Source organism: Anabas testudineus, chromosome 17 (genome assembly GCF_900324465.2).
Source record: "Anabas testudineus chromosome 17, fAnaTes1.2, whole genome shotgun sequence".
Lineage (NCBI taxonomy): Eukaryota > Metazoa > Chordata > Actinopteri > Anabantiformes > Anabantidae > Anabas > Anabas testudineus.
In genome coordinates this window covers 3,534,363-3,548,913 of record NC_046626.1, presented here as the reverse complement: position 1 = coordinate 3,548,913, position 14,551 = coordinate 3,534,363, and the positions used below count along the sequence as shown (strand labels likewise).

Below are 14,551 nucleotides of genomic sequence, written 5' to 3'. Positions count from 1 at the left end.
TCGTGATATATGATTTAGTCAGTTTGATGTTCTGTAAACACAGACTATAGAATAACACCACACAGCATGTGATAGACTAGAAGTGTGAATTGAGTTAGAATATGAGAAACCCCTGTGCATATGCAACTTGGCATAATGCACATAACATTTGTAATAACGTGTATACAAATCAACAAAGAGCCATGGTTATCCTGTTAGTGGATTCTAAACTCACAAAGACATCATGCTGGCTGGTATAATCCTCCCTCTGGCTTTCATACCTCCTCTCTTTAACTATTTTTATATTTCTCAGTCTCTCAGTATAATACCTCAAAACGCAGAGGGAGATGTTGGCTTCTATGCCTCCTCACCAACCTTGAACAAGAAGGAAAATTGTGCTCTTAGTTGAGATTGATCTTCTTTATGACTTGGTGGAAGCTGAAGGTACCACACTGAAGGAGTTTTTTTTATGTTATGATTGCTCACAAGAGTCCAATAAGCAGTATCCCTGATACTATTACTTTCCTGACGTGTTGTACCTTAGCACATATTGGTTTCCCGAACAGAATTGATTCCTATTTGTCACTTACACAATGGCTTTGAGGAGGAACACTAGCGAATGTTTGACATGTTAACTGTAAATCTGTCACATATTTGTGTGTGTGTGTTTTTGGGGGGGTAACATTACCATCCAAGTGTACAGGAAGTCAGGGTCCATGCTTGTTAACTGCAGAACAAGGAGACAAACTAAAAAAAAAAACCTCTTGTCAGTCTAAACCCCAGCAGTCAGTTCTGTTGCCTTCTCCTCCAGTAACTGATATAAAAACAATATTTTTTTTCTAACATAGCACTGCCTCCACTTTGTCTACACTATTATCATGTAGTCAAACTGCACAACAGAGCTTCACGTGAGTCTTATAAGCATAGATTTTAAACAATGTTGGCTGTTTCAACAGAATTCGGACATCTTTAGGGCATATGCTACACTGTGGAAAGCATGAACGCTTTTTCCAACTTTTCCTCTCACATCATTATCCACTTCAATAATGTTCTCTATGAAAATGCACTGGCTACATTATCAGTTTGGAACATAGTGTTCTAAAAATCACATTCGTGTCAGCACTAGATTATGACTGGTAGAAAGGATTAATCACCGATGGTCAAACTACAAAGTTTTTCCACAGTACAGTCAAACAAGTGACTTTGTTAAAAATATAGATTTTTTAATTGAAAATATTAAGAAAAGGCTTGGCTACACATTATTATGAGTTAGTGATTACATGATGATCTTTGGGAATATCCTGTCATACACTATTCTTTAGTATAGAAACAATTACACACACTTTTTTGTACCGTACATGATACAATACAGCGTTGATACTCTCCCACAGAGATGAATGAACTAAACTTTGTGTGTTTAATAATAGATAGTTCACTGTATAGTTGCTTATGCATTTGTGAGTTGGGCACAGAGATGTGCTCCTGTCCTGAATTTCCAACTAATTGTAGAGGATGTGTCTGGAAAAAAAGTCTTTAGGGAATTAGTGGCTAATCTGAAAACAAAGGGCTTACTTTTTATGAACCAAATGTAATTAGAAGGTATCATAATGAATCACTCAATCATTTTCTACTCTTTTCGTCTCTACCTCATCCTGATGGTACTTACTGGACAGTCACTATATCGCTGGTTCTGGAATTATCGCTGGTTCTGAAGAGGACAAAGAAGCTTTAGATTTGTAATAACATTTCCACATTTTAGGACATACTCTGCTGAATTTTGCACTATAGGGAACACAGTTTTCTTGGCAAATCAGGCTAATATAGTTGTTTTTTTTCCCCAATACTAGTGATACAATGTGTAAAAGATGCATTTTAGTTTACCTTGTTTCTGTATCCCCTGCCTCTGTTATGTGTAGTAGGCAAGACTCTGAGGTATATTATTACCATTGACCCTCTTGACTGTTTGCAGGGGGCCAAGAAGTAGTAGTAATAAAAAGTTGGACATTGTTTAACTGTCACCCCAGTTGTGTCTTTCACATTAGCATTAGTAAGCTAGATAGAAGCTGTAAAGTAATGTTGAGGCTATGCTATGGCTAAGGGAACATTTGACCAGCCCTGGCTCTCTGATGAGGCTGCATTAAGCTTGGCAAACACTGTTAAACTTCTCTTAATAGTGTTTGTGTTAACTGTCATGTATGATTTTTATCAGGGCATATGCAGAGGCAGAGGAAGTTCAGGCCAGTCAGCACATTTGTAGTTTAACCTGAGCAGATGCAATGCACATGTAAGCCTGAGTCATGGTGCTTCGGTTAGCATAACTGCACCATGTTAAAGAGTGGTGATTTTCTGATTTACCTTGATACAGTATGAGAGCTAGGCAAATTAGAGTAACAGTTGGATTAAGCAGGACATGGTATTTTGTTGAAATTGTCAGTCAAGTCAGTGGGGTCAACTCTGCAGCTAAGCCTAAGCAGATACAGTACAGTGTAGATAAATCACCAAATATTTAAACTTTGCTTGGTTGAGTGGTAAGTGGTGGAATAGGTGTTGCTTGTTGATTGAGGCCCAGTACATTTACAACTGGACAGCCTGCCTGATACCTACTTCAGGGCCCAGTGATAGGTTTAAATATCATATACTGTTATGATTACTGGGTCTAATGTCACCCTGCATTTGCAAATGTTAGTGTTTATATTCAGAGTTTAACAAGATATCCAAGATGACTCCCCTGACCCTCCACATCGTACCTACAGTCATTGACCCCCTATCCCACTGAAATTGCTATACATATTCTCCATGCAAACAGTTATTTGAGCAGTGTACACTGATGGATGGCGACTTGAATGTGTTCCGGATACTTTGAAGTGTTTTCGACAGCAGCTTTTTCGACAGCTCGGGGCCCTGTGTTTTCCACTCCGTCTCTTCCAGTCGGCATCACTGCAGAATAAAAGAGGCAGAGAGCTGCTGCATCCGCTTGAAGACATCCCAACTCCAACCTTATTGTCTGTCATGTTTGTAACCGAATTAAAAGCACAGAGGAAGAAGGATGACTAGTGAAGTTGTTGCGACAAATCATGTGGGATTTAATGAGAGGATTTTCAAGATGTAACTGACAGACAGGGGCACTTCACAGAAAAGGAGCATCTTAAGAGAAGGAAGATGTTCCAGATACTGATGTTCACTGCTCTATATGACAGCTAGTGGTAAACCCATCAATTCTCGTTCCCAGCTGTGACAGTGACAAAGTGACAGGGAATGTATGCAAGGTTAGAACTGATTTATGTTTGACAGATTTTTTTTTTATTACATACAGCATCACAGAATCTGCCTGTATAAAACAGAAACTGAAGTCGAATGAAGACTGCGGACGATGAGACAACACTGTGCAGTATATAACCTGTGAAATACATGAAATGCTAGTTAGTATATGATTCAAGAATCTGAAGGCAGAGCAACAAAGATGCACATTATTTAGATTTACATTACCCCACAAAGACAGGTGAAGATTATTTCAACAAAAAGAATTTAAGTCTCCCAGAAAATAATAAACTCCACTGAATCTTGAATTCCATTTTGGACAAACTGTCATCTCCAGACTGATGTCAGAAAAATCTATGAGATTTATAAAAAAAAAAAAAAAAAACAAAAAAAAAAAACAAGCAGCATGAGAAGTATACAAGGAGAAAACAGCAAGGTCTACATTTATTGATTAATTTTATTTACTTTACCCTACGAACCATATCTCTGTTTGCTCATCTTGAAACTCAGAACCTTTGTCAGTCTTCACAGATCGTAGATACATTTAAGGGGAGTATCCCTCTAGGATGATACACATCTGATACCCTTGTCAAAGAATAACAATACTATGGTTTAGATTTAGTGTGTTGTAAAGTATAGGTTCACAAAGACAAAGGATCATCTCAAAATAAGGTGTTGTCAGGTGCTCACAGGAATACTAAAACAGGTTATATATATATATATATATATATATATATATATATATATATATATATATATATATATATATATATATATATATATATATATATATATATAATCAAAAATGTTAACGTCAATGGTAGCTGAAATAATTTTCTGAGGCCCATCAACCCATGCGTTAGTTGAATTTACTTTGGAAATTTACACAGATGTCATCCCTAGAGGCACACATCATTCCCAGTATCTTGGCTAAAAACAAAAAGTAGTAAGCACTTTGAATGACTGGATGAATCTCCACTACAGTCTACTGTCTTATCGCTGTTGGCTGGCTCTGAAGATGTCACGTCCTTGTAGGCAGTTCAATGAAGAGGCCTCAGCCAGCTAGTCACTTAGCTGTTTTCTCTGCTTGACGATGTCATGAATCACTGACTCAGCGTAGAGATGGTGATTTTGTGGCTGCACGGTCACCCATTATGGAAAATAATCTCCCTTCTCACCCCTCTGGCCACTTAATCTGATAGATTTTGAGAGAGCCAAATTGTCCATAAATTAGAGACAGTGAGTCATAAATGTCAGGAAAAGGAAGAAAAACAGACAGACAAATTCGTCCAGTGTGATGGCAGTGCTAATGATTACTACTGAGAGTGTGTGAGGAAGAAGGAAGAGAGAGACAAAGGCTAGGGTGGAGTGATGCTTAAGGAGTGTTAAAGATAGATTGAGAGAGCAGAACTGGAGGACATAAAAAATATAGAGAAATACGGGGAAGGCAGCTGGGTAGATGATGAATAAAGGTGACTGTGCATGTATCTCTGTGTGTGATCTAATCACTGATGTTTGAAAAAGGGAGAGAGATAAAGAGAGGTGCAGGTCAGAGGGAATGGGAGTGCATCAAGGCATATTGATCTCACTGGCTAATGGTCATAATGAGACTTGCTGCCCGTCTCTGTGCTAGGAAAGAAAAATCTACCTTTGGAACAGAATTCACCTGGGATATTCTAATGAGCTAACTCTATTAATAGAGGGTTCTAAACTGGACTGAAATGTCAGTTTTGCATTCATATCTAACTGTAGCTGTGGATAACTACTTGTATTTTAGGATTTATGAATCTAAGGACGCTCCAAAATGATGCTAAGTCTGTGCCCGTCATCCAGAGGTGTTTTGTCGTACAAATCAACATTTAAATGCACAAACGTTCCAGTTTCTAAAGATAAATTTTAGGGAAATCTCTCTAAGCACAAGACATCTAGAAAATGTCCATTTGAAGCTGCATTCTCAAAAACACATTTTGGGTTAAATTATTCACTTTGTTCTAGCTTTTTAAAGCTACACTGGAGGTTACTATGAAGTGTACTTCTGAAAGAGCTTGGGAAAGAAGCAAGGGTCTGATGTAAATTGTCCTTCAAACAAAGAACTTTGCACATTCTGCTCTGTGTAGCTTTTAATGCTTTGTGAAGATCACTATAGGTGATTTGAAGCAAGCACTAAAAATAGAGCAGCTGAGGACTGCATCCCCGAAAACACAGTAATCACTAAGTTAATGTTGCCCTACTAGTTTAGCTTAATTTGCGAACACAGAGAAAGAGAGGTTACAGAAATAGGCTACAGAAGGCTGGTAGACAGACAGATACATACAGAGGCAGAAAAGTCAAGGGAGAGAATGAGACAACTCCCTATTCGCTTGTCCTGATGAGAAGAATCACACCAGGGGAGAACAGCAAACATACCAAAAGAGAAGGAGAGAGACAGACGATTATGTCACTCGGGATCACTGAACACTGTAATAGACTGGACTCTCGTCACTTGGGCTCAGCTCAGGCTGACTTGGCTGCAGATTTTCTCGCTGTATCACTGCCAACAACAGCACATGGGAATATGATTCTCCAGCAGACCCAGAACAATCGTAGACTCACCTAGCTGGCTTTAGGAGAAGAATAACCTTTTTATTTTAGTTCCTCTCTCCATTCTGGCTGGAGTAGTAAATCTATACATCTAGTAGAGTACAACAAAGTAAGTGCTGTTCTGACTATGATGACCAGCAGAAGAAATTTGGTTGTTAAAGCCTGTAATTTTACAAACCAGAAAAAAAGGGGAACCCACATGTTGAAACACAAGGAGACAAACGTGATGTCAAAAGCAAGATTGCCGTTATATGTAACACAAAATCACAGCACAAGCTGGTGAAAATATGGTAAAAAAGGCATTAGCAAATCTAACTAAAACAAAAGCAACTGAAAATGTTCACTAGAAGGAGAAGTACCAATAAACCATAAAAGAAGTGCAAAAATATCATATAATATATAATAATATATATATATAATAATATATATAAATATCTGATAAAACTAATAATGCTAAATCTAACTTAACTCAAGGAAGAAAGAGAAAACAATCACTGCAAAAAACAGCAATAAAATTGGAAACGATAAAAACAAAAAGTCACTGCAGATCAGGAAACTAACAATTACCTATGAACAGTACAAGCAAACAAAAGACAATCAAATACTAATAAGACTAGGAAGCTAACTAACCCTACATGATGAACAAAGCTCGTTGTCAGGGAATAGATGGACAAGAGAAAGGGTCAGACAAACAGATGAGTAAACTGTGGAAGTCAGGTCAGCTGGTCTTAGGGTGAATCTGTACCATGTAAAGTCATGAACATTTTCTTAAATTATACTGCAGCTAATGATTTTTACTTTTTGTTGTAGATCCCAAATCTCAGATTCTTACTTTAGATAAAACAAAAACACATCATGGACATCATTTCGTATGAGGTACTAAAGACATTTAAATGATCCTAATATGCTTTTTTCTTGTTGATGTTTATCAGCCAGAAACACAGGTTGAAATACATGAGCAAGATGTTCTCAAAATGATTATGTGGTTAATGAAAGAGACACCGCACTCTATTAAAGTTTAATCCCTAAGGGTTTACTGTTACAGCTTGGTTTGGTTCTGAATTCGGCCTTATGCTTTGCCGCGCCAGTGGGAGTAGTAGTAAAACATGCAGGTAAAATAAGTGAAGATTTAGTAAAGTGTTACTTCTCCATAAAAGATGCAAGCAAGAAAAACTGAATGTAAAGAAGTTGCAGGGTAAAGTATTTTTAAATTAGGATCCAACATTGTTGGACATTTACCTATTCTATAGGGTAACTGTACCTTCACTTATTCACACAATGTCAGCAGAATGGGAAGAACAGAAAAATACTCACATTATTTAAAGTTGGTTAACCCCTCTGCTAACTTTGTGTCCAATAAAAATAAAAAGTCTGTTTGGTTTCTATTTTGTGTGCTACACATTTTTAATAATAATAATTAACATTATCTTTATTTATAGAGCACTTTTCTAAACTTGAGTTACAAAATTATTTACAAGAATAATAAAAACAATAATACAGAAGAACGTGTTCTTCCCAGCAAAAGTCAAGTAAATAAAATGCAGCATAATGCAAAAAAAAGATCATGGGAAAAATAAAATCAAATAGATCAAATCTGGAAAGGCAATCTAATAAAAGTATGTTTTAAGAAGGGGTAATAAGGAGGTTACTGAATCTGCAGCTCACATTTTCTCGGGTAGGTCATTCCACAAAGACCTTTAAAAGTCAGCAGTCTACTACTACTACTTCTCTTTCGGCTATTCCCATCAGGGGTCGCCACAGCGAATCATCCTTTTCCACCTCACTCTATCGTGGGCATCTTCTACACTCACACCAGCCAACCTCATGTCCTCTGTTATCACATCCATGTATCTCTTCCTTGGTGGTCCTTTTGCCCTCCTGCCTGGCAGCTCCATCTCGAACATCCTTACCAACCAATATATTCACTATTCCTCCTCTGCACATGTCCAAACCATCTCAGTCTGGCCTCTCTGACTTTGTTGCTAACGCAGGCAATGTGTGCTGTCCCTCTAATGCGCTCGTTCCTTATTCTGTCCAACCTTGTCACTCCTAAGGAGAAATTCAACATCTTCATCTCTGCTACCTTCTCTAACCCATAGAGCAGAGCTGGTCTCACCACTGTCTTGTACACCTTTCCTTTGAGTCTTGCTGAAACTCTTCTGTCACACAACACTCCTGACACTTTCCTCCACCCTCTCTAACCTGCCTGCACTCACCTCTTCACCTCTTTTTACATCTTATCCACACTCCCCATCACACTGAACTGTTGACACCAATTACTTAAACTCTTGCACCTTCTTCACCTCAGCCCTCTGTAACCTCACTCTTCTACCTTGATCCCTCCCATTTAGACACATGTATTCTATCTTACTACAACTGACTTTCATGCCTCTTCTATCCAGAGCAAACCTCCACCTGTCCAGCTGTTCCTCCATCTGCTCTGTACTCTCACTGCAAATCACAATGTCATCCGCAAACATCATTGTCCAGGGAGATTCCTGTTTAACCTCATCAGTCAGTCTGTCCAACAGCATAGCAAACAAGAAGGGACTCAAAGCTGATCCTTGGTGTAGTCCCACCTCCACCTTGAACTCCTCTCTCTGACCTACAGCACATCTCACCACCGTCATACTTCTCTCATACATGTCCTGTACTTCTCTGCCTCTCCCGACAACCTCATACAGTACCATAGCTCCTCCCTCGGCACCCTGTCATACGCCTTTTCTAAATCTACAAAGACATAATGCAGCTCCTTGTGACCATCTCTGTACCTTTCCATCAACATTCTCAAAGCAAGAATGGCATTAGCGGTGCTGTTACGGGGCATGAAACCATACTGCTGCTCACAAATCTCCACCTTCTACCTAAGCCTGGCTTCCACTACTCTTTCCCGCAGTTTCATTGTGTGGCTCATCAACTTTATTCCTCTGTAGTTGCTGCAGTTCTGAGTGTCACCCTTGTTCATAAAGATCGATACCAGAACGCTTCTCATCCATTCCACACCTCCACAGGTATGTCATCAGGTCATTGCTCACCTCATCCTTTCTAATCTCTGCTATTTCCTGCTCCACAACATCCACATCTTCCTCCCTTCTTTCCCTGTCATTTTCCTCATTCATCAGCTCCTCAAATTACTCCTTCCATCTTTTCTGCACACTCTCCTGGGTTGTTAGCACCTTTCCATCTCTGTCCTTATTCACCCTTATCTGTTGCACATCCTTCCCATCTCTATCTCTCTGTCTGGCTAGCCTGTAGAAGACCTTCTCTCCTTCCTTCGTGTCTAACCTGTCATACAGCTCATCGTAAGCTTTCTTTTTGGCCTGTGCCACCTCCCTCTTAACTCTGCGCTGCACTTCCTTGTACTCCTGTGTACTTTCCTCAGTCCTTTCTACATCCCACTCTTTCTCTGGATGCAGTCCTGTACTTCCTCATTCCACCACCAAGTGTCTTTATCTTCTTTCCTCCTTCCAGATGACACACCTAGCACCTTCCTACCTGTTTCCCTGATAACCTCTGCTGTAGTTTCCCAGTCATCTGAAAGCTCTTCCTGACCACCCAGAACCTGTCTCAACTTCTGCCTGAATTTCTCGCAAGTTTCTTCCTTCATAATGTCTTTGGTTGGCTTCCATCCACTTGGTCTTCATGTTCTGTCGTTCCGCTCTGTCTTCTCTTCCTGAACCACCAGAGGCATCTTACACATACACACCACATGCGGTGCTGTCTGCTGGGCTTACACTGCTCTCCCTTTCCCTCCACCACTTTGCAGTCACTAAACCTCTCTCAATGACCCTTGTCTAACAAGGAATGTAGTACGCCCTGCGACTCCTACCTCCACTCTGTATGTGGTACTCTGTGTTTCCCTCTCCTCTCTTCTGGAAGTAGTGTGACGACACTATTTCCCATCCGTCCTTAGAAAGTCCACCACATCTGTCCTAGATTTTTTTTCCTTTACACCAAACCTGCCCATCACCTCTGTTCCCCTCACCAACATGGCCATTGAAGTCTGCTCCAACAACTAGTCTCTCTCCTCTGAGGATACTCTCTATGACCGCATCAAACTCACTCCAGAATCTCTCCTTCTCTTCTAACTCACAGCCAACTTGTGGAGCATACCCACTGACTACATTCACCATCACCCCTTCGATTTCTAGCTTTAGGCTCATCACTCTGTCTTAGACTCTTTTCACCTCTAGAACATTGTTCATAAACTCCCCCTTCAGAATCACCCCTACCCCATTTCTCTTCCTAGCCACACCATGGTAGAACAGTTTGTATCCTCCTCCAATACTATGTGCTTTGCTGCCCTCCCACCTCATCTCCTGCACACACACAGTACATCTACCTTCTTTCTATCCATCATGTCTGCCAGCTCTCTGCCTTTCCCTGTCATTGTGCGAACGTTAAGAGTCCCTATTCTCAGATCTATGCTCCTGCCTTTTCTCTTCTCTTTCTGTGCACGAACCCTTCTGCCTTCTCTCCTTCTTCGACCAACAATAGTCCAATTTCAACCAGCACCCTGTAGGTTAACAGCATCGGTGGCAGTCATTGTTAACCCGGGCCTTGACTGATCCAGCATGTAATTCTTTTGGACAATTTGCATGGTTGTTTTTGGCAAGTTTTATGCCGGATGCCCTTTCTGACGCAACCCTCTCTATTTATCCGGGCTTGGGACCGGCACAGAAGTCACTGGATTGCAACCCCTGTGGCTAGATTTTAAAAAGTTTTAAAGTTTTAAAACTCAGAATTAATCCTAAAACATACTAGGATCCAGTGCAAGGAGGCTAAAGCAGGTGTAATATGATTGTATTTACTTTTTCTAGTTAAGAGTCTTGCAGCTAAATTCTGTCAGAAACCGATTAGTAAATAGATTTTTGCAGCAGTACATGATAGAATGTTTTTTACTTATTGCTGGAGACCAATAACAGCAATTTCTGTTTTGTTTGAGGTAAGCTGTAAAACATCTTCAGCCATTCAGCTTTTTATCCCACTCAAGTAGTAATGTAAAAAAAATCAGCATGCCATTCTAACAGGCTGGTACACCTGTGTGTCATCAGCATAGCAGTGAAAAGAAACACAGTGTTTACTGATATAATGTCCAAGGAAGGATGTACGAAGAGAATACAATTGGCCCCAAAACTGACTCTTGTGTGACACCATACTTTACAAAAGAAAAAGACGACATATGATTATTGATTGAAGCATATCTCCTGCAACAGTACCTGTTATGTATTCCAGTCCAGTGCAATATTCAGTCTGTGCAATAAAGTGCAAGTGAGAGACTGGGCTTAACAGCTGATCAACAGTCTTAAATAAAAATTGGGGATTGTGATGATGTGCAGCAACAAGATTGGAGAAGTACATTGCCCGTCCAAAAAAAAATTACTACCTGGATTTAACTAAGCAAATAGGTAAGAGCCTCCCATTCGATAATTACTGCATGCATGATTTTTCTTTAGCTGGCAACAAGTTATTTAACCCTAACTGATGCAGTGAGTAGCTTCTCATTTCTTAAACAACCATGTCAGAAGACCCATCCTGTGGTTGTGGAAAAGATGTTACTCTGTTTCAGAAGGGTCAATTTATTGGCATGGATCAAGCAAAGAAAACATCTAAGGGAATTGCTGAAACTACTAAAACTGGGTTAAGAACTGTTTAATGAAAGAAGGTCGTGTGGTCTGATGAGTCCAGATTTCTGAGATTCAGAGTGATGGGCGCATCAGGGTAAGAAGAAAGGCAGTGAAGTGATACACCCATCATGCCTAGTGCCTAACGTACAAGCCTGTGGGAGCAGTGCTATGATCTGGGGTTGCTGCAGTTAGTCAGGTCATGTTCAGCAAGGTTATGTGCTGGAGTGTACAGATGTGCTGGAGAAGACTTTGCGCAGTGGCCCTACTCTCCCATCATCAATACAAGATCTGGACGAGAAAAAAATGTTGTGACATTGCAGAAGCTTATAAAAACGATGCCACAGGGAATGGGTGCTGTAGTCAAAGCTAAAGGTTGTCCAACAAAAAAATTGAGTGTGCGACTTTTGTTTTGGACGGGCAGTGTATTTAACTCTGGCATTCTTCACCATAATATTAAAGTGGACTAATAGTTCTTTTATAGCCACATAATGTAGTTGAGGTTCAGATTTCTTGCATCTTTGCTCTGCTTTCCTACACTGGACCTTGGAGCTATGAACATTGCCCTTTATCCAAGATTAAGGGGAGCAGCCACTTCTAGAGCAGAAGCACATATATTATTTAAATTGTTAACTAATGTGAAGAAGAAAACCCACTTTGTTTCAGCATGGCACGTACTGTATAAGATAATGTTGCTATTGACTAGCTGTAAAAAAGACAGCGTTTTACAGATCAGAGATAAAATCCTTCAGTTCAAGCGAGCGACACCCCAAGGTAAATATTAAGTCCACAGTTATAGGTTGGACCTTTAACATGTTGCACCAGATTAAAAGATAAGTTACATTTAAAAAAATATTTGCTTTTTTGTTAGGATTATCTATATAGAGGTTAAAATCCCCAGCCAAAATCATTTTATCATTCTTAATAATGATGTCTGCAATAAAATATCAGATAAAAAGTAAAGTTTTTGGTTTTGGAGGGCGTTAAATGAGAATACAATAAATGAAACTTCTAAATTATTACATTGTCTAACTGAAAGAAGTGAACATTTAAAATGTTTTTTAAAAATCACAGCTAGACCATCACCACCCAAAACAAACACAAAAAAAATGTGTGTTTAAATTAGATGTGTGAATTATCTTAATATTAGGTTTAAGTTGCATTTAACTGTCAGGTCAGGATGTGCACTTGCAACCAATCTGCCAACAGTCTGTTGCCAGCTTACCTTTTCACTAAGTAGGAGATATTGTTCATGTGTTCATGTGATTTGTAATGTGATTTTGAACACTCTTCTAGTGCAAGTCTTCAGCTTTTTGTTTGTTTCGTTTTTGTTGTTATTTTTTTGTTTGTTTTTTATTTTGAGCTATGAATTGTAGATGTTTTTACCTAACCCTTTTGTTGACATATGAAACATCTGTAACTGTAACTGAAACCATACTGTCAATTATCAGATGACTGCCGTTCCCAAATGACAATGTACATTGCAAATGATCCTGCTGTGAATCTGCTGAGCTTGTAATGGTGAGGAGAATGAGTATGACTGCAGATTGAAGCACAGGTGTTTACTTTAGAAAGGCAGTTCATTAGAACATAACAGCTTTTTCAGTATTCTAATGACAAAGGAACTCAACCTGCTCCTCAGTCATTATCTATGCATGCCACTGGGGATCAAATAGCCTGTGTTGAATAGTTCTGTGCTGTTTAAAATGGGTATTGTTAACATATAAATTACCTGAGAGAATCTAATTTTGTTCTACTCTCTTTCTCTCGCCTTCCCTTCTTCCACCCCTCTCCCCCTCCTTGCCTCCATACAGATGAATTCAAAGCCTTCCTGAAGCGCTTGCCCACTAACCACTTTTTGAATGTGTCTACAATTGCTGGCTTCTGGTCTGCTGACTTGTCTCTCCAGAAGCGTTACGCACAATTGGAATCCAGCACCGCCCTGGTCCTCAGCAAAGCCCAGAAGGTCGTCAGGAAACTGTTCACCCTGAGTAAACGCTGCCCAAAACAACCTCACATCAGTCTGCCCCGAGAGAGGTAGCCCAATCACACTGACAGAAAACAAACTGAATATAGAAGGCAGAATTTATCATTACTGAATTTAGGCAGCTGCTTTGTGCTGATTAATTCCAGCTGTGGCTCTCTAATGTCCTACCTCAGGTGGGCTACACTGTAAAAATCCAGAGCTATCTGTCTGACTGAACGGTGAAACATGGCTGTGGGTTACACATTTGCATCCTTTAGGGAAATTCACATTCAAACATGTACCTTTACATTACTGGCATAGCCATTACAAATGTTTCCAGCTCTATCTCCACTGTCAACACACTATGCATTAGCACATATGTCTGACTGTGTAAAACTGTTAGACTGAACTGTTAAAAGGCTGCTTTTTAAGATGGATTTCACTATGGACTAATTACATCACAGCGTCACAGCAAGCCCATCCTACGTTTAAAAATCCTTCAAATATATCAAAGAAATGCAACGTTCTTTGTGCAGGTATTAAAAGCAACAAGACGTAGATTTTTTTGCAATCCAGCCTATTGTAAAGTTCTGTTTGGCCATGCCTTCGTAGACCACACCCTGCAAAGGATATCCAGAATGGAGACAAAGCTAGACTAGTTGAAAGACTAGGTAGAGTAACTGCATGTAACACATCATCTATATCAGTGCCCACAACACTCACAGATGGTCAATAATATGGCCATCAGCAGCAGCCTGCTACAAGGCTAATCATTAACATTTTACACAATATTTGTTTAGCTCCTGTAACGATTCAAGAAGTTGTTGAAAGATTTTACAATTGTTGGAGTCTAAAAGCCCAAGTATCTACTATGGTCTTTCCCTGAGGCCTGAAAACAAATATAGTATTCACATATTCAGACAGTGCACTCTGCAAAAACATTTTGCAGTAATATTTTGCAGAATAAAGCTCGACCAATGTCGAACCCTCAGTTCGTTCACCACCGGACAGAAAACAGCAAGTTCTGAGCAGAAATTAGAAGTTAGGAACTGGCTCAAGAGTGCATGTTAATGAGATAAGGAAGCTTCTCAGTTTTTTCTCAATAGCTTTTTCTTGTTTTTTTTAGAAATACCAGACCAATTTT

The 14,551-nt window shown here is 39.6% G+C and overlaps 1 protein-coding gene across 1 annotated transcript in view; it reads left to right on the top strand.

The window, feature by feature from the left end:
• The window catches only part of brinp2 (bone morphogenetic protein/retinoic acid inducible neural-specific 2), a 180,458-nt gene that overhangs the window by 158,958 nt on the left and 6,949 nt on the right, over positions 1–14,551 (top strand). Inside the window, exon 7 of the mRNA XM_026373779.1 lies at positions 13,256–13,478. Within this exon, the coding sequence (XP_026229564.1) occupies positions 13,256–13,478 (223 nt within the window). The remainder of the gene's footprint in view (positions 1–13,255; positions 13,479–14,551) is intronic.